General features: G+C 37.8%; 6 protein-coding genes across 6 annotated transcripts; 2 read left to right on the forward strand and 4 right to left on the reverse strand.

Moving 5' to 3' along the window:
- Window positions 1-200: 200 nt before the first annotated feature.
- PHYBLDRAFT_148140 (hypothetical protein) lies at window positions 201-1043 on the reverse strand (the record flags this gene model as incomplete). The annotated part of the gene is made up of 1 exon (XM_018432018.1): window positions 201-1043. The coding sequence occupies one exon, from the start codon at window positions 1041-1043 to the stop codon at window positions 201-203; it is 843 nt and encodes a 280-aa protein (XP_018288956.1).
- Window positions 1044-3942: 2899 nt separating this feature from the next.
- PHYBLDRAFT_64012 (hypothetical protein) lies at window positions 3943-4618 on the reverse strand (the record flags this gene model as incomplete). Its single annotated transcript, XM_018441220.1, has 2 exons — window positions 3943-4096; window positions 4458-4618. The coding sequence occupies 2 exons, from the start codon at window positions 4616-4618 to the stop codon at window positions 3943-3945; spliced, it is 315 nt and encodes a 104-aa protein (XP_018288957.1).
- Window positions 4619-5412: 794 nt separating this feature from the next.
- On the forward strand, window positions 5413-6091 carry PHYBLDRAFT_170997 (hypothetical protein; the record flags this gene model as incomplete). Its single annotated transcript, XM_018436464.1, has 4 exons — window positions 5413-5458; window positions 5517-5653; window positions 5780-5824; window positions 5870-6091. The coding sequence occupies 4 exons, from the start codon at window positions 5413-5415 to the stop codon at window positions 6089-6091; spliced, it is 450 nt and encodes a 149-aa protein (XP_018288958.1).
- A 386-nt stretch (window positions 6092-6477) lies between these two features.
- PHYBLDRAFT_114932 (hypothetical protein) lies at window positions 6478-7863 on the reverse strand (the record flags this gene model as incomplete). The annotated part of the gene is made up of 2 exons (XM_018428426.1): window positions 6478-6816; window positions 7408-7863. Coding segments are annotated over 2 exons (795 nt in total), but the record flags the coding sequence as incomplete, so codon positions are not given.
- A 1612-nt stretch (window positions 7864-9475) lies between these two features.
- On the reverse strand, window positions 9476-12136 carry PHYBLDRAFT_77562 (hypothetical protein). Its single transcript, XM_018443271.1, has 9 exons — window positions 12010-12136; window positions 11333-11868; window positions 11080-11235; window positions 10960-11028; window positions 10678-10932; window positions 10520-10621; window positions 10336-10433; window positions 9930-10271; window positions 9476-9855 (listed from the first exon to the last, which is right to left on the reverse strand). The coding sequence occupies exons 1-9, from the start codon at window positions 12114-12116 to the stop codon at window positions 9775-9777; spliced, it is 1746 nt and encodes a 581-aa protein (XP_018288960.1). The 5' UTR covers window positions 12117-12136; the 3' UTR covers window positions 9476-9774.
- A 432-nt stretch (window positions 12137-12568) lies between these two features.
- On the forward strand, window positions 12569-16202 carry PHYBLDRAFT_170999 (hypothetical protein; the record flags this gene model as incomplete). The annotated part of the gene is made up of 8 exons (XM_018436465.1): window positions 12569-12672; window positions 12941-13058; window positions 13446-13534; window positions 13636-13897; window positions 14048-14232; window positions 14310-14459; window positions 14593-15086; window positions 15388-16202. 8 exons carry the CDS (start codon window positions 12569-12571, stop codon window positions 16200-16202), a joined length of 2217 nt encoding a protein of 738 aa, XP_018288961.1.
- Window positions 16203-17650: the final 1448 nt, after the last annotated feature.

A 17650-nucleotide genomic window follows, 5' to 3' on the forward strand; every position in this document is an offset into this window, starting at 1 on the left:
AATTTTATTGATTGATTGATAATAACGTATATATATATATATATATATATATATATATATATATAAAAGATGCGGAATGTACATGTGATGATGAAAGATATAAGCTGCTAAGAAAGAGAGAGAAAAGTGGAATGAATGATGCTAATACAAAAATTCGATTGAATGAAATATGGAATACAAAAGAGAGACAAGGAGGATCTTTAAACTGAGAAATGACGTTGCAGAGGCACATCAAACTCAAGAAACTGTTCAAAGGCAGTAGAGCGTTTGTCATCATAATATCTTTCAATATTTCCGGTTTCTGGGGGCATTATATTATCATAGATGTATTCAATGGGCGGTGCGGGATGGAGATGCATAAATCCACGCCACTCCTCTTGGGCTTGTCGAGATTTGGAAGAGCCCAGTACGACGGTGAAAGATTGAGGAAAAGCCGCGTCGGTTAGAATCAAGCTATCCTTGTCGTCCGAAAGTGCTTCTAGCCGGACCTGGTTCTTGTAATCAAATCTGGCCATCTCCTTTGTACCGTCGTAGGCATTGTCCTCATACCACCACACTGGAGATACTATCTGGCGGACGTCGACATCAATTTCAAGTGTCCTAATGGTCTCACAATCTGGATCATTTGTCTGGATACTCGATGTCAACGGTATGGACCGACCCCGATTGGGTTTTTTGGCAAATGAGATATTACATGATCCCAAACTTGCGTTGAGAGGCAGAAGACATGTGGTGCTGGTCAATGCTGCTTGTGTGAGCATAATCTGGCTCTGAGCATCAAACTGAGTCCATTCGTTTCTGTAAGGAGAATCTGCAATGAGCGATGTACGGAAATACCAGACGGCCTCTAGTGTCCGGAAGATGCCTCGGCCTTCATTGCTCGTATCTTCGGTTGGTGTTCGAGGGAACGAAGAAGCTGACGAGTTACTAGAAGTATTTCCGAGGGATTGAGGGGATTGTGTTTGGTTTGGTTGCGCTAGAAGTTTGGCATTTCGTGTCTTTTTGCCAATTTTGAGTCTGCCAAAGAAAGATCCTTTACCCATGATAGAAGCAAATTATACACACTTGTTTGTATATAAGATTGTGTGATTTTTGGAGTATTAAAAAAGAAAAAGCGTAAAAAATGGAAAATATAAGCTTTCAAAGGATGTTTAACAATAGAGAACAGTAGATAGAAAGTAAGATTTTACAACTTTACTTTTATACCAAAAAAAAATTAATAAAAAAAAATTTATACAAGTAAAATCGGAATCCTAATAACTTTATCGCTGGTTGTCTTTTTTTTTTCCTTTACAGAGAGAGAGTACCAACGTTTCGTATTCTCGGGTGAGCAGGGCTTTTTTTTTTGTATATAAAAAAAAAAAAAAAAAAACTCAAATAGACTTCTTGAGAAATTTCCGTTTTTTGACCAGGAGATTTTGACGTCTAAAATAGGCACTTGGCGGTAATCATAATAAGAAAAATAAATAAATATATAAGAAAAAAAGGTACACAATCTGCAATTGATATCTTGTCACTAATTCTTTGCCTTCAAAAGCAACAATAACCCCGATGTACTTTTGCCAAATGTGAGGCGTTTAGGTAACCATCTACAGTTTAGTGCTTTATTGCTGTAGGACTTGTTAATTTAGCCTCTAGTTCGTTCAATCTACAGTGAGAACGGTAAATTTTGTCACTTTGAAAAATTAAATTGCACTTTCCAAAAAAATGATTGTCCCTTTATGGGGGTACTCAGTCAAGTTGTTCGAACAAAATCTTATGTGAATCTTAGCCAATGATATTATTTTGTAGTTGAGGACACCAAAAGACAAAATTCGTAAAAATATCACTGGTTTCATGCGATTTCTTTAAGGCATCAATTGCTTGTTGCTTTGTACTGTATTTTGGTATATCAGATAGACAGAAAGAAGTGTTATATTAGTTTATTAAGTAGAAAGATAAAAACATTATCATATTGCATATAAAAAAGTAACGATTCAGCCAGTCAGAAAGCGGTACGTTTTTCGGTCAAAACTTGCTCGAAATTTGTTCTTCCAAAAAGACGTACAAATTTTGTTCGTTGCTATTACAACTTTAGCCCAATAATATTGCTTTCTTCATTTAAAAACTGTTCGAACAACTTGACTGAGTACCCCCTTTTTTGTGATATTTCTTTTATTTCAAAAGGACAAAAATTCTAAACATAAAGGGACAATAATGTATTTTTTTTTGGTTATGGGCATTTAATTTCCTCAAAGTGACAAAATTTACCGTTCTCACTGTACAACAAGGTACCACCTTAAAATGTATCGAGTTAGTTTAGTATTTATTGTCATTTAAAGTAATTCATGATGAGAGTATTATATTACTAAATAAAGATTATATTCCATTCTCAAAATGTGAGGTTTAGGGGTTGCGCAGCGCGATTTTTTTTTATTTTTTTGTTCTTGATCAAATCTAGGTACCAGGTTACACGTTCTCCAGTGCAGCTTGTGCAGCTTGTGCTAATTTTCTCTGCTGAGCCCTACTAGTTGAGGGTTATATACGTATTGAATCATCAATAAATACATATATAATGTACCATGCTGAGTAGCCACATATATATGTATATGTGTGTGTAATACTGAGCCACCATCACTTATTTAGTCCTTCTATAGATATAGAATTAGGGATACACACAATCACATAAAGGGTGTATCAGATCCATTGTCCAATATTGCAAGAATAAATATGTGGCGATGTACATATACATATACGTGTGTATGTACACAGTAACCGCAGCTGTCTAAAACAAATCTATACGACGATAGACGGTAAGAGTTGCTCATATTTACTACGATATACTACTAGTTTACTTCTACTTCTGGTAACCAATTTGTATATATTACTTCCACCTCTTTACACTACACTATTACATATCTTCACAATTGTAACCTCCAGCTAAACGTGGCTCTTGGCTCCGAATCATCTACCTACTTTTTTTCTTCTCTTATTTTATATCCTGCTTACTCTCCGCAAATTCTCTGACTAAAATAGACTTTAGATACACGAGGGAATCGATCCCATAGAACCTGGGACGATCCTAGAACCTGTGTCTATATAAAATACAATACTTATATATATATATATATTATTCTTATTATTCATGGTAACCTAGTAGTACCAAGATATAACGAATTTTCTGCTCATCTATCAAATACACACGTACAATATGTATCAAAAAGAAACAACAATCTATTTTTTGGATCAATTAAAGAAGATTAGGTTGTGGCTTTCTTTCTTCTTTTTGGATCTGCACAGTCTTTTTGATTTTTCTTTTTTGTATATCAGTCGATAAAAAACCTAGAAGCTTACTTTAGCATAAGAATGATTCTTTGTCACTGCAATCACCTAAAATTGAACCTGACAAAGGACCCAAGTCCGTCTAATAGTCGAGCCCTAAATATCCGAATATAAAATACCTTTTAATAATATAAAAAATAAAAGATTTGTCAATTCACACTTGAAAATGTAAGGGTTGTTATTTGTTTCTCCGACTTGTCAAACAAAAACAAAAAAAAAACGTATACACTGTGGCAAACACTGTGGTAAATGGCAGCATTTATAACTCCGTACTCGTAGGTTCTTCAGCGAATGCGATTTGTGAGATTTCAGGCTACTCGATCTCTTTTATATTCTACTTTTTTTTTACCCCACCATGTTTTTTGTAGTCAAAGTAAAACATCTTTTTCTTAGCCTTTTCAACCCATTGCAAAACTAAATACCAAGCTATTCAAATCTAATGGCTTACCAGCGGTAGCTTGGGTGGGTCCTAAGCGGTAACCAGGACAAAATCTTTTTATCTTCGTTGAATTCTAGTCAGACTTTGTCTCAAACGACGACCCTCCTAGAGATCTTCTTCTGCTTGTCTTCTGGCACTTACAATTTTAATGGTGCCGGTAAATCTATTAGGGTGGGGCTATATTAGCGAGAGTTTTCGACTTGCTTAAAGGTTCGAAGGGAAATCTGGGAGCACGAAAAATAGTGCTTGGAAGTACTAAATGTATCAAACAAACAAAGATCAAATTCATGCTTACAAAGTAGATATCTAAATACTACACCACTGGTTGTTTCATGACTATGTTTGTGAGATACAGACCAGTCTTTTACCATTAATGCAGAAGGTTAACCAAATTCAGAACTGATATTGCTTTCTAGACATTATTTAGCTTTGGATTGGTTAATATAGAAGGAAAGGCGAAACTTGCGAAATAAATCTTTGGTTGGTTTGAATTTTGGTATTTTCGTAAAATAAGCAGAGGATAGAGATAATTACAGTAATATAGGCATAGTCGTGACAATAAATAAGCTCACAATTTTATCTTGTCATTTCTGTTATATAGAAGGCAGTGCTATGCTCAAACAGTAACAAAGAGACATCAGTAAAAATATTTTGCGTAATATATATGTCAAGATCGAATAATGGATTGCGTGATAACTTGGTAAGAAATATGTATCTCATAAGTGCGAAGGTGTTGGTGACAATTGTGTGGACTTTAGCGACAAGGACTTGTAGAGGTCCAAGAAACTCAGGACTCCACCCCGTTGCCTTTATTGATGCCTTGACAGTAATGGCTCGGAATGGGGTAGCTTCGTTCATTGTCTTCTAATCCACAGTGGACTAGAGATATGAGGTTTGGGCAGTACTTTTGAAAGTGCCAATTTGTAGTGATATACTAAGATATCGGGTAAGTATATATGCTGCAGGTCAGTCAATAGATTACTTACAAGAGTAAAGAACAAAGGTATGTAGAGTTTAAAATTCTTGCCTGTCAATCGTGCCGTCTTTTATAGACTTTTATGTATGTGACTTTGACACATGAGAATATAGTATATAATTGACCGGATAAATATAATGATTGATTGATATAAAGGAGAGCTGCCTAAAGATATTAATCATTTCATTATTATCCTGCAAATATATCAAAATAAAATTTAGTTCCTTGTATCTGTATTGGCGTCTTATATTCGTTGTTCTGAATTTTGTGTACCTATCACTAAGAGCATCTGCAGCGGTTACATTATCGAAAACATTATATATAGTGTAGTATAGTCACCGGGGATTGAATACCAGTTAAAAACAGATTGCCAAATTGTGGTTACATTACAAAGGAACTATTTGGGCTTTTTGACTGTCTAAAGTTTCCAGTTTTTCACTGATGATTATGTTCATATTCTTTTTTCTAAAATTTATTTTATTGAACATTTGCTCTCTATATATGCATTAAAAATATGAATTTAATAATTTCAATATTGTCAGATTAATAGTGAGCATAATTTGTGAGAATTTCTTTGCTCATTTCTATAGACTATTGTTCGTTTTAACAAAGGATGTGAGAGGGAAGAAAACGATTCAAAAAGATAATATCGATTTATAATGTAACACTACATGTAATGTTCCTGACCTTAAAAATGGACTACATTATCTATAATGTTGTCTGTAATGTAACCGCTGCAGACGATTTTTTAAGAACATTTCGGAATCTACATTAAAACAGTCGCAAAAATTAATTTTAATGTAACCGCTGCAGATGCTCTAAAACCTAAGAGCATCCGTAGCAGTAGCACTTCAATTAGCAATAAATTGAGTGCTCATAAGCCACATCTGAGGTTTAAATCAGTAAAAATATTGAGGGTAAAATATCAGTAGCATAATAAAAAGAAGCATTTAGATAATTATACTATCTGGTATAGTCTTCTTCACTAGTAAAATTCATTATTATTAGACATTTTCTTTTATATTTAATATAAAAAATACAAGTTAAATGTTCTCGAGACTATCAGCTTTGTAGTGAGCATAATTTTTGTGAGTTTTTGTAAGTGTTGCTATATACTATTATTCGATTTAAAGAAAAAAATAACAAAGAAAAACGATTTAAATGCTCGGCAAGTTTTTAAAATGAGCATCTATTTCCATGCTCAAGGTCATAAAAATCACGGAGCATGTAAATACATGCTGTCGGAAATGCTACTGCTGCAGAAGATTTTTTTGAAAAGCATTTACAAAAAGCACTTAAATCGGGAAAAACTAAATTTAAATGCTACTGCTGCAGATGCTCTAAGCGACAAGTAGAAATAAAGGAGGCACAGGACAAGTGAACGCGTCTTTATTTTTGGATCAGTCAACACTGTTGTTGGACAGGCAATTCTTTGGTACGACATTAAACTCGAAATCAGCAACTTTACTTTCTGAAATGATTGTATGATGTACTTGGGCAGCAGCAAATGGAGCCCTAAAAAAACAATAGAAGGTAACCATGTGAATCAATACCTTTATTTGTGTCTAATGAGGTTGGATCTATACTTAGAACTTACACTGGTGCGCCAAGGCGAGATGCTTCAACATAGTATTCAATTGCACGTCTAAGATCCTTTTCGACATAAAGTCCGTTTTGGTGATAACTTCCTACAAGAAGAATTGCTTGAGCGTCTTGTTGGTCGGCTGCCTTAAGGAATAATTTAAATGCGGCAAGACGGTTTTTTTGGTACTCCAAGTCCTGCACCGTGCAGCAGTCCTAATTCCCGCTGGGCAGTAGCATCTCCTAAAAGTGCAGCACGCTGATACCACTGTACGGCTAGTTCGCATTGGCTCTCTGTTTTCCTTTCAGGCAATTCATTTGACATGTAAGCATTACGATAAAGAGTAGCTAGTGCTGTCATGGCACAAGTTAATCCTTTTTGTGCCGCTTGATTAAAGCATTCGCGGGCTCGGGGAATATTTCTGGTTATTCCTTCGAGACCATTGATATAATATAGACCTAGGCTGTACAATGCTGTCCTGTGTCCTTTGTTGGCTGCCTTTTTGTACCATTTGAAAGCAGCAAGTCTGTCTCAACTAATCCCTTGCCCATTGGCAAGCATTAACGCAACCTTTTATATATAGAAAGATATACAAATTTGGTTTATTGTTTACTGTTAATCATATTCCTATACTGTGTATAATTACTCCAGATTAATGTTATTTGTTACCTGGAACTCAGCATCGGTATCTCCTAAATTTGCTGCAACCAGATAATGTTCGAAAGCCTTTTCAATTTGCTTCTCACACTTTCCAGGGATTCCTTCTTCGTAGCATGCAGCCAGCCAATAATGAGCATTAGCATCCTGTTGACTTTCACTAGCTAGACTATAAAGGATTTCGAAGGCTACATGAGGGTTCTTAGGGAGACCACCCCAGCCGTGGATATTGTATCTTGCCACCATAAGTCGGGCAGTTCGAGAAGGTGAAGTTGGATGGAGCTGCTCAGAATCAGTGCCAATTTCAGGAGGATCTGGAAAGGCAGAAATACGTTCAAACAACTTTAAAGCATATTTATGATGTCCCATATTATGCAGAAGTGTTGCCATCGCAAGGTAAGCCGCATTTTGAAAGGGTCCGCTCAAACTAACAGCTTTCCGATAGTAGCTAAATGCTGCTCTGTGGTCAGCCGGGACACCATAGCCATGCTCAAAACAAAATCCTACTAATCCAAGTGCACGCACGCCTCCGTGTGACGCGGCTCTCCGGAACCATCCCAAGGCAATTCGGTAATTCTTGCGCCTAGTATTATTCGCTTGTCCATTATCACTCGATGATATGAGCTGTTGAGCATACATTAGACCGAGTACACGTTGGGCCGGAGGAACCCCGGCTTGAGCAGATTTAGAGATGAATCGCTTGGCCTGCTGATTATCTCGTTTAAGTCCTAGACTTCCTAGTCGGTAATGAAGACCGAGAATATATTGTGCGACTGGATCATTGCCAACTGCTGCTCTTTCGTAGTGCTTGAATGCTAATCTATCGTCTTGTCTAACACCTTGCCCTGTCTCGTACATTATCCCAAGCTTCAATATTGCACAGGAATTCTCCTAGGGTTGTGAAACAATGCGCATAAATATAACGTTCTAAATATTGATCAAGTCGTCGCACGGGGGTTGTACCATTTGAGATGCACGCACAAGCCATGGTATAGCCTCGTCATACCGCAGCTCTTCAGCAAGTCGGATTCCCAGTGCAGCCTGGGCATCACTAAAGTCTTGTTCGGCGCTCTTTAGAAAAAAATAGATGGCCTTTTTATTGTTTTGCTCAACCACGAGTCCCTTTTCATAATGAAATCCGACAATATACTGCGCATATCTGGATATATATTTTTTAAAAAAAGAAGAACGTGAGGCTTATTAGATCTAACCAAACAGCACTTCTTTTATTTATTTAATGTACTTACTTGTTGCCGCATTTGGCACCTTTTATAAAATATTCAAGGGCAAGATTTGGGTCTTTACTAACTCCTTGACCTTGTAGCAACATGGATCCTGTTCGGTATTGGGCCAGCCCAATCATGAGCTTCGCTTCAGAATCTACAAGTCCACTCATATCCGCTAGAGTTTTGAACCAAAAATATGCAAGATCTTTATCAATCGGTTGAGGTTTGTTAGTAAGCACGCCTTTTAGATAGCATAATCCAAGAGGATAAAACGATTGCCAGCATTCTGGGTCTGTGGCGAGCGATTTTAGCTGGTTAAACCCTAAGGAAGGATTACAGGGTGTTCCCCATCCTTCTAATAAGCATCGTGCCATCCAAACTTTGGCGGCCTTATCTTCTGTTTTTAAAGACCATTCTTTGATAGCATCAAAAACTTTAGCGCGGGCATTTGGTGTATCAGATGACTGTGCCTGCTCAAAAGCATATTTAAGTATATGGTATGCTTCTTTTGGTGATTTTAGAAGCTTTTTTAGTATGTACTGCGAGGATATGGTATCATCTTTTGTAGTTGTATTATTTATATTCTTGACATTGTTCGATAATGGTTTGTTGTAATCGTCGGCCTATAGTGAATGTTGAGATAAAGTAGAATGGGTGGTGAGTGTTGTGATGGTAGACGTTCCTGGATCAATTTGTGAAAATAGTCCGCCAGAAGATGACCATGCGCTATCAAAAACCGATGAAGACAGGGTTACAGGAAACGATGAACGAGAATACAATGTAGAAGATCCCATTGAAGACATTACACTTCCACCTGCGTTAGCTGGTCTTCTCATTGCATAGAGTGGTGGTCCTTCGGGTAGAGAAATTGTAATGTCTGGCTTATCTGCTGGTTCATGTATACTTGAACTGGAGTTAGGTTCTATCCGAATATTTTTTATATGAGCCGGTGGTGTCGTATCATGCTCTTTTGCGATAGGTTTGTCGTTGTTATTTTGCGCTGAGATAATAGGCTGGGTTTTCGTCTGGATATAAGAAGTGTATGATAGTGGCAAAGGGGGTGTGTCAAAGGATAGTATAGTTGGCTCTTGGTATATTTTGATTTCTTTGGATAATCTCTTTACGCGACTATTAAAAGATCCCCGCTTTTTTTGTCTTTGCTTTACTGGCTCAAAATTACGATGATTATTGATAACGTGCCCATCTGCCGGTTTTCCGATATTGTTTCCCATTGTACTATTATTATTATTATTATTTACAGAGAGGATGTTGTATTATAATGAATACAATAGGATGGCAGAGTATTTAAGAAAGTTGTTTAAAAAGTTGCGTGATAAAAGAGTGAAAATTAGTCTTTTTCAAATTGCAGGGTTTGATATTTTAGAAAGAAAGAGAAATAAATACAGTAAAAATAAATAAAAAATGGCTGAGTGAAAGCAAGACTGTAGTAGTGATTGTGTGAGCACAACAAGAAAGACAGAACACCGAATTAGGTGCTGTGAAAACAACCTGATACTTCCCTTCTTTAGAAAGCAGTAAAGCATAAAACTACTTCGCTCCTCTCATACCCGGACTAATTTTCTGGCTCACTATCTGGTTCGCCAAGATAATTGCCATCAGCGCTCGCAAAGAGAGCCTTCATATTATTATATATCTGTATATATATTAAGTAGTCTTTTCTAGTATAACAAATACGATTATTATTATTATTTTACTTAAATAACTTACATCTGTTACAAACCCTGAGTTATCCATAGTTTTCAGTACTTTAGCCACCAGTGTATCTTCTTCGAGGGCAATTTCTGGAGACGAATTGATAATCCTTCTCATCTCTTCTTCGATTCGGTGGTACATGTGCAACCTAAAGTGCGTAAGACCATGATATGCTTTTCCTCGCTTGTAACACCCACTTCCAACAGAGAATATGACCTGTTTTGGTTCACGGCTATGGAGACAGTTGGAAAGTGACACATCAGAATTGGCTGGTTTTCGTCCTCTACAAGCACTACATTCCACAAAGGTGTCGCTGAACCCCTTCCAGGTCCATTTTACGTAGTTATCTAATGCACTCTGTATAAAATACTCGCAATTCAATAGATTGTTTTCGAAGTGATCACGCTGTTGTCACTTTTACCTTAAAGGGTATGTTCCATGCATCGCTTGTAAGAACAGAATCTCGATAACTCTTCACGCGCCGTTCTATAGCTCGGATGGCCGTATTATAAGTATTGTCTGGTAACAAAGATAGTTAGTTAGATAAGAAAAAGATTGTCTCGTGTCAGCCAACGCCACAAGACAAACTACAAATATACACACACCTTTTGTATCAAAGTCTTTGTCGTGTATTGAATTCAATAGATATTCCACAAACAATCTGAAGTTGTAGGATAGTTTCTGCATGCTATTCATACTAAACTCCTCTGTATAGCTTTAATCAGATTCAAGGCTTCATTATCAATAGACTTTAAATACTCACCGGGCAAGACGGCATTTGATATTTCAGCCTCATCCAGTCTCTCGCCGTCAATAATGTCATCATCTACAATGAACCCATCGTATCCTTCTTCGCTGTCTGTTTCATCTTCATACAGAATATCCTGGTCACTATCTGAGTATAGGTTTTGTGTACTACCATGACAAAAGTGATCCATAGGGCCGGCTTCACCATTGAATGATTGTAACCGTTGTTTTCGATCTAAAAGAGCCAATGCAACAGCAGACATTAAGCAACCTAAAGAACAATAGTGATAATCATTACCCCTTAGTTCCCCCAGAGCTAGGCTGTATCGTGATTTCTTCTTTGTTCGAGTGCGCTCTTGGTAGATATCTTTTAGATATATAATTTATTAGTAAACACTTTATATGTATCAACCCTCACCATTTTCTCTGAGAAACGCCAGCTCTTCTTTTGTGTCTTCTTCTGAACTTTCAGGTTTATCATCATTTTCTGATTTTTTTGTTATAAGTCGACGTTTCTTATTAGCAGATATATTGGTAGTCTTTGGTAGCCTAGATATCATGGTACAGGGATTCTCTATATCATCGTATTTGTTTAGAAAAAGAAAATAGTTACATAAGCATATTAGACAATACTTCTATAGGTTTTGGTAAGCATGCATCTATATTCATACTTGTATCTTTATCTTTATTTTCATCTTCATCTTCAGAATCAGAATCATCTTCATCTTCATCTTCATCTACCAAAACTCGTCTTCTTATCCGTTGTCTTGGTACTGCCATAATAACATCCTCTTCTGAATCATCCTCACTTGACACTCCTTGTGTTTCAAATTTTTCGTGTGGACTCATGACCTTATTATCTTCGATCCTTAGGCTTTTTGACATTGAAATGTCTTGCGTTTCCGAATCCTCAAAATAGTCTCCACCCATGCTGTCCATGTGAAATTCATCTATTTTTATGGCTCCCATTCTATCGTCAATGTGTTTTGTATCTGACACACTTATTGGGTCGTTTGATGTACTGCCGATCACTTCACCTCCATTTTCAAAACTTGCTTCTTTCAAACTCGATTTATTTTGATTAGCTTCACCAAGGCCTATGATGTTTTCGGTAGCATTTTTAACACTATCCGGAAGGGTTCGTACACTTTCTTTGGTGTTATCCCCGTCTTGAGAATCATGGTTGTTATCTTGCTTGATGTTTTTCCTACAAATAAATGCCAAAAAATATTTAAAGTGTGTTCTATTCTTCTCTATCCTTAATTAATGTGGCATCATTCATTTTGAAAGCATTTATAGATGATGCACATTGTCAATTATGTATTAATGCTCTTTTTTTTTTTTTTACCCTTGAGAATCAGTACTTTTGCCGTTCATTGGGAATAAATTTTCTGTTTGAAAAAAATTCAAAAGCGATCTTTGCTTCAGATTACTCCTTTTTGTTGGATGCTTCATGTTAAATCTTAAAGATTGACCAAGTAAATTAAGCTTACAATTGAAGTTTGTATTTTATCAAATAAGCTTAAGGATGTAATTATAATCCCCGACAAAACAGAGTTTTTACTTGGGCAATATTAGGGGGTTTCATTATCTGTTTTAGATTTTATTTTATTTTTTCTGAGCTTTACGTTTTAACCAATAATAATAGATATAAAAAGATATTACTGAACCCCCCTCATGTTAGCTAATTTAATGTATAAAGTCTTTTAAAAAATCACTTTTTTTTGTTTATTATTCTAGATATATTTACTGTTTACATAAAGCTACTGATGGGCTAAAATTTATGAAAAGTCTTTGAATAAGCATATTTAAGACATATTAAATAATATAATGTACTACTTCTATCAAAATAGACAGAAAATATGAGTAAAGTAATGCTTTTTGTTATTTATAATATTTGAATAAAAATGCTGTCAAAAATGGGGGTACTCAGCCAGATTGATCGATCAAATTCTTGTGTGAATCTTGGCCAATGGTATCAATTTGTAGTTGAGGACACCAAAAGACAAAAGTACAAAATTCGTACAAAATTCATAGATTTTTATAGCATTTATAGAATAATCTTTGCACATTCTGATTTCTTCTTTGAACCTGTAGGCATCTAGACTCTCGAAGAAATCAAGTGCTCTTTCCCTTTACTCAACATCTGGCAATACATTGTCAACCTTGTGTATGTATTTATTGGCTTTAAGTGTTTGTTTAAGCTCCTTCGCGGTAGTCATCTGCTCCAACTTTATATTAACTTCCTTTTTGATTACTTCTAAAATATCTTAAATAAGTTCGTCTGCACTTGCTGATAAAGACTCTACCAGTGTTTTTTTTCACGATAAATTCCCTGATTTTATGCGATTTCTTCAAGGCATCAATTGCTTGTTGCTTTGTACTATATTTTGGCATGTAAGATGGAGAGAAAGAAGTATTATATAACTGTTGGCAATAAATTCTATGATTTATTAAGGAGAAAGATAAAAACAGTATCGTATTGCATATAAAAAGTAAGGATTAGGTTAATCAGAGAGCCGTACGTTTTTCAATCAAAATTTGATCGAAATTTGATCTTTCAAAAAGACAATCAAATTTTTATCGTCGCTATTACAATTTTAGTCCAATAATATCGCGTTCTGAATTCAAAATTTGATCGATCAATCTGGCTGAGTACCCCCAATAAAATAAAATCTTAAAATTATCAAGCCAAGTTTTGAGATTTTATTTTTTGAGAGATTTTTACCAGCCAATAATTAGTGTTTTTCAATCCCAGAAAAAATAAAATAAAATCTAAAACAGATAATGAAACCCCCTATTGGGCAAAGGGTTAGGGTCCAAAATTCCAAGAGCAATGGATGTGAGGTAGTCCGACTCAAGAGTGGGGAAGGGTAGAGTAATTTGAGAATACGTATGGGTGGCAAGGCGTAAGATACATTGAGATGTAACTGGTAGAGTGTGCCTTTAACGGTTTCGTTGATATTGTTCGCAGAGCAGCAATCTTACGGGGACGACATTCAGAATGGCTTCCTCCGCTACCATACCCGACACGCCTGAACAAGGCACACCACACCAACAAAAATCACCCACCAAAGCTGATACACTTTGGTCACGCATCGTTGCTTCCGAACGAGTATCTCTTACTCACAACCACAACCCCTCTCAAAACAATAAAACCAACACCGTCATCATGCCTTCGCATGTCTAGCATAATGGCCGTTCCCCTGGCAGTGTCATCTTCGATGTCACTGGCCGTAAATCGATTGCCCAAGAAGGGCTCATTTCATTGGTCCATAACCAATACCAATCTCGCCGTTGTATTCTCTTTCACAAAGATGGCCCTTGTCGCCTTCTAGAGATAAACTCAAAGAGCATGACAAACCGGTCTTCACTTCCCTGCTGAGAACGTCACTGTCCTTGCCACCTCAGGCCTGGAAACAGGCGCTGTTATTCAGCGTGTCAGTCTCTCCCGCTTGCCAATTTTCGATCTGGCTGACCTGTTGTATGGTCTACAAACTAGTCTTGTCCTGTACAGGCGCATTCTCAATGGTGGAATTTGCCGCGAGCCCAATTTTCAAACATTTTTTAGGTACAGAGTATGCCATCCTGGACACTCATCCTACTGATTCTTGGGAGGAATACCCTCGTATGTCACATAATATTCAGTGGATGGACACCTCGGACGGTTTCCATACTACCACGAGCACCATGCCCATTTGGTGTCGTTATTGCCATGCTGACAATCATGACCGTCAGAGCTGCCCCAAACGCCCGGCCAACAAACGACAGTGTTGGATATGTGACCAAACTGGGCACGTCAGAGACCAGTGCCCTCAGGCTCAAGCTAAGAATTCGCGTCCTCGAAAAGAATCCCATCTGACAAACAACACCATACCAGAGGTTGAAATGACTGAGGCCCCTCTACACAACACAATCAAGGCAATCCAAGCACTGCTGAACTCGATGCTGAGAATTCTCATACTGCCGTACAAGAGACTGTGGCCAAGCAACTCACTGCCCAAGAAGCTATGGACCAAGAGGTGACCTCCAAAGCACTCGAAGAACGGGTGACCTCCGAGCAGGAAGCTAATGCACTTGTCGCCAACCTTGCTGCTGCCCTCTTCGCCAAAGACAACGAAATTGCGGCCTTAAACGCTACCCTAACCCGTTCAGCAGAGGCTAAGGCCCTGGCCACACAACAAGAATTGGAGACTAACCGGGCTTCCATTGTCGCACTGACCTCTTCTCCTGCTGGTGCCACTGGCACTTCCACTGTCATTCCCCACAACACAGTGATTCTCCCAGGCCTAAGCAAACATGGCCAAGCTCTTAAAGACCTCCGACTCCATCATAAACCTAAAGCACCGCTTGGAAAAATTGGGAAAAGTATCCCTGCTATCATGAAGACTGCTACTGTAACAGCCACCGACCCGTCGCAGAGTGGTGTTAACACTCTCGTCCGCCAATAATTATGTTGGCCCTTGCCCTCAATGTTAGCATTGCAACCCTCAATTGTAATAGCCTGGCAAAATTATCTGATTCCCCCGCCGCCGTTATGACCTCATTCGTTTCTTGCGTCAGACCTCTTCCGATATAATTGCTCCACAAGAAACATATGCCTCCGCCTCACTATCTACCGTTATACACAATCAATTTCGTGCCAGCAGCTCTCTCTAGACTTATCGATGTGGTTTAGTTACTCTTTCTCCTCTTCTCTCTCTTGAATGTATCCTCATTCCTGAAGATTATCGTGCTATCCTTGCCAAGGTAACTCATATGTCTTCTAGTTTTGACCCTTTCTTTATTCTTGTTGTATATGAAACCGCCTCTCCTGCCGCTCGCGCTACCTTTTATTCTGATCTACAGTCATTTGCTATTCTTAATAATCCCATCATCCAAGATCGACTCTTCATCCTGGGCGACTTTAATTTCTCTTTCCTTAAACCCACCTCACTATGCACAGCACCTCTTTCTTGGCAACATTATCTTGGATCTTACTTCGTCAATTGTCACACCTCTCTTGACCCCACACTACTCCCTATCTTTAGCCGCAGTTCTTCTACAACTACCATAGACTGTATGTTTGCAGCATACTCTATGTCGCTCTCAATTGTCAACCACGATATCCAGTTTATCTCTCCTTTGTGGACTGATCATGCTTTGCTTCAAACTACTATTTGTCTAGGCACATCCGACAAAAGGCGTGGACTAGGCGTGCTCACCCTTCTGTTGCCTCAAACCCCGACTTTCTTTCTGCTCTCGATTCCACTCTCAATCGCCTCTTTCCTCTCCTTCCCCATTATGATCCACAACGCCAGTAGGAAATCGTCAAAGCTACTACGATTAGGACCGCCAAGAAATTTAGTGGACGCTATACTACATATTGGGGAAAAAAAACTGCTCAAATCACTCCAGAGCAAATGGAGTCAGTTTTTGCAGTCAAAACCTATACTAGCTGTTCGTCTTCTACTTCTTCCTAAATATGACCAACAAATAGCAGCAATCCAGCAAGAACTTGTTAACGCCACATCCCTTCGAGCTGGGCTTCGCTGGGTATAACATGGGGAGAAATCTGCCGGTTATCTAAAAAAATACATTGCCACCCATACGCAGCAACAATATCTGCCCCCTCTCTACCATCCAGATACCCACGTACTATGCACTACTCCCTACACTATGATGACCGCTACCACTGCTTTCTATTCTTCTTTATTTTCTCCCAATCCTATTGACGATCACGTGGTGGACCAGCTTCTTTCCTCCATTACACCTTACCACCATTTTTACTTTGGGCGACATTTAACACTGCGTCTCTATGGCCTGCAACCTAGCAGTCCTGGACCAGATGGTTTGCCTTGTTATTTTAGCTTTAATATTACAACATCCCCTCTATGTCCCTTTAATTACGCGTGTATACAATGATGCTCTCATCTACTCCTTATTTTCTTCTTCTTGGACAGATACGTGTGTGCAGCTTTTTCCAAAGAAAGGTGATCTGTCTCTCCTCCGTAACTGGCGCCAAAATTTTTACTCGTCTCCTCAATGCCCGCATGACCTCAATCGTCAATACTGTCCTTAACCCATATCAAACTGGATTTTTTCCCTCTCGATTTATTGCGGATAATGGCCTTTTGGTGAAATTGGTTATGGAGCAAGCTATGTGAAGTTTTATAGAATAAAATCAACAGTAAAAAGATTGAGACGTATATAAGAATACTTTGAGACTGTATATAGGTTGTCTTTATTAAAGAATATAAAGTTGTCCTTTTTATATCAAAACACGATCTGCTTTGTCAGTCACCTTAATTTCTTAAGTCTGAGTTCATTTAGATATTAGAGAGCTGGTACTGCTATGTTTATAATTTAATCTAATTGCAGTGTCCTCATATTAACTCAGTGCTTACTGAGCTGTCATAATTACAGTACTTACTGTAATTAATTATTGGTCTTATTGATTTACCATAAGTAAAATAAATAAATTATTCATTTGTTCTTGTAATGATAGCTGTTTTACTATAATAATAGGAATATGTTCTTAGATGTAATAAATCCAACAACCAAGTGTCTGGATCACCACAAGCTAACAAGACTTCTTATACCGCAACTGGTGTTCTCCTAAGCCAGGAAAAAGCCTATAACCGCGTCCATCCTCAATATCTTCAAAAAGTCCTCCTCAAATATGAATTTCCACACTCATTTATCACTTCTATTACTTCCCTCTTCTTCCAGACTCGCATACGCTTTAATGTCAATGGTTACTTTTCTTCTCCTGTCCTTCAATTCCGAGGTTTACGCCAAGGTGACCCGCTATCTCCTGTCCTTTTCAACTTTGTCCTCGAACCTTTGCTCCTTTGTATACTTGATTATCCTCTTTTTCAAGGCTACACAATTCCCCAATCTATTCCTTCAACTTTTCTTAAAGTATTGGTCTATGCTGATGATTTCCTCGCCTTTCTCAAAGATCCTGAAGATTTACACTGCCTCAACGAACATTTTCACACTTACAA

Source organism: Phycomyces blakesleeanus (genome assembly GCF_001638985.1).
Source record: "Phycomyces blakesleeanus NRRL 1555(-) unplaced genomic scaffold PHYBLscaffold_17, whole genome shotgun sequence".
In the NCBI taxonomy this organism is placed as follows: domain Eukaryota; kingdom Fungi; phylum Mucoromycota; class Mucoromycetes; order Mucorales; family Phycomycetaceae; genus Phycomyces; species Phycomyces blakesleeanus.

Excerpts from the sequence above, each read along its gene's own strand:
- PHYBLDRAFT_77562 (XM_018443271.1), bottom strand. The coding sequence starts at position 12,116 with ATGAAGCATCCAACAAAAAGGAGTAATCTGAAGCAAAGATCGCTTTTG. Across the intron at positions 11,869-12,009 it reads AAAAGTACTGATTCTCAAGG|GAAAAACATCAAGCAAGATA; the intron begins GTAAAAAAAAAA and ends ATTTATTTGTAG. Across the intron at positions 10,933-10,959 it reads AGCTCTGGGGGAACTAAGGG|GTTGCTTAATGTCTGCTGTT; the intron begins GTAATGATTATC and ends ATTGTTCTTTAG.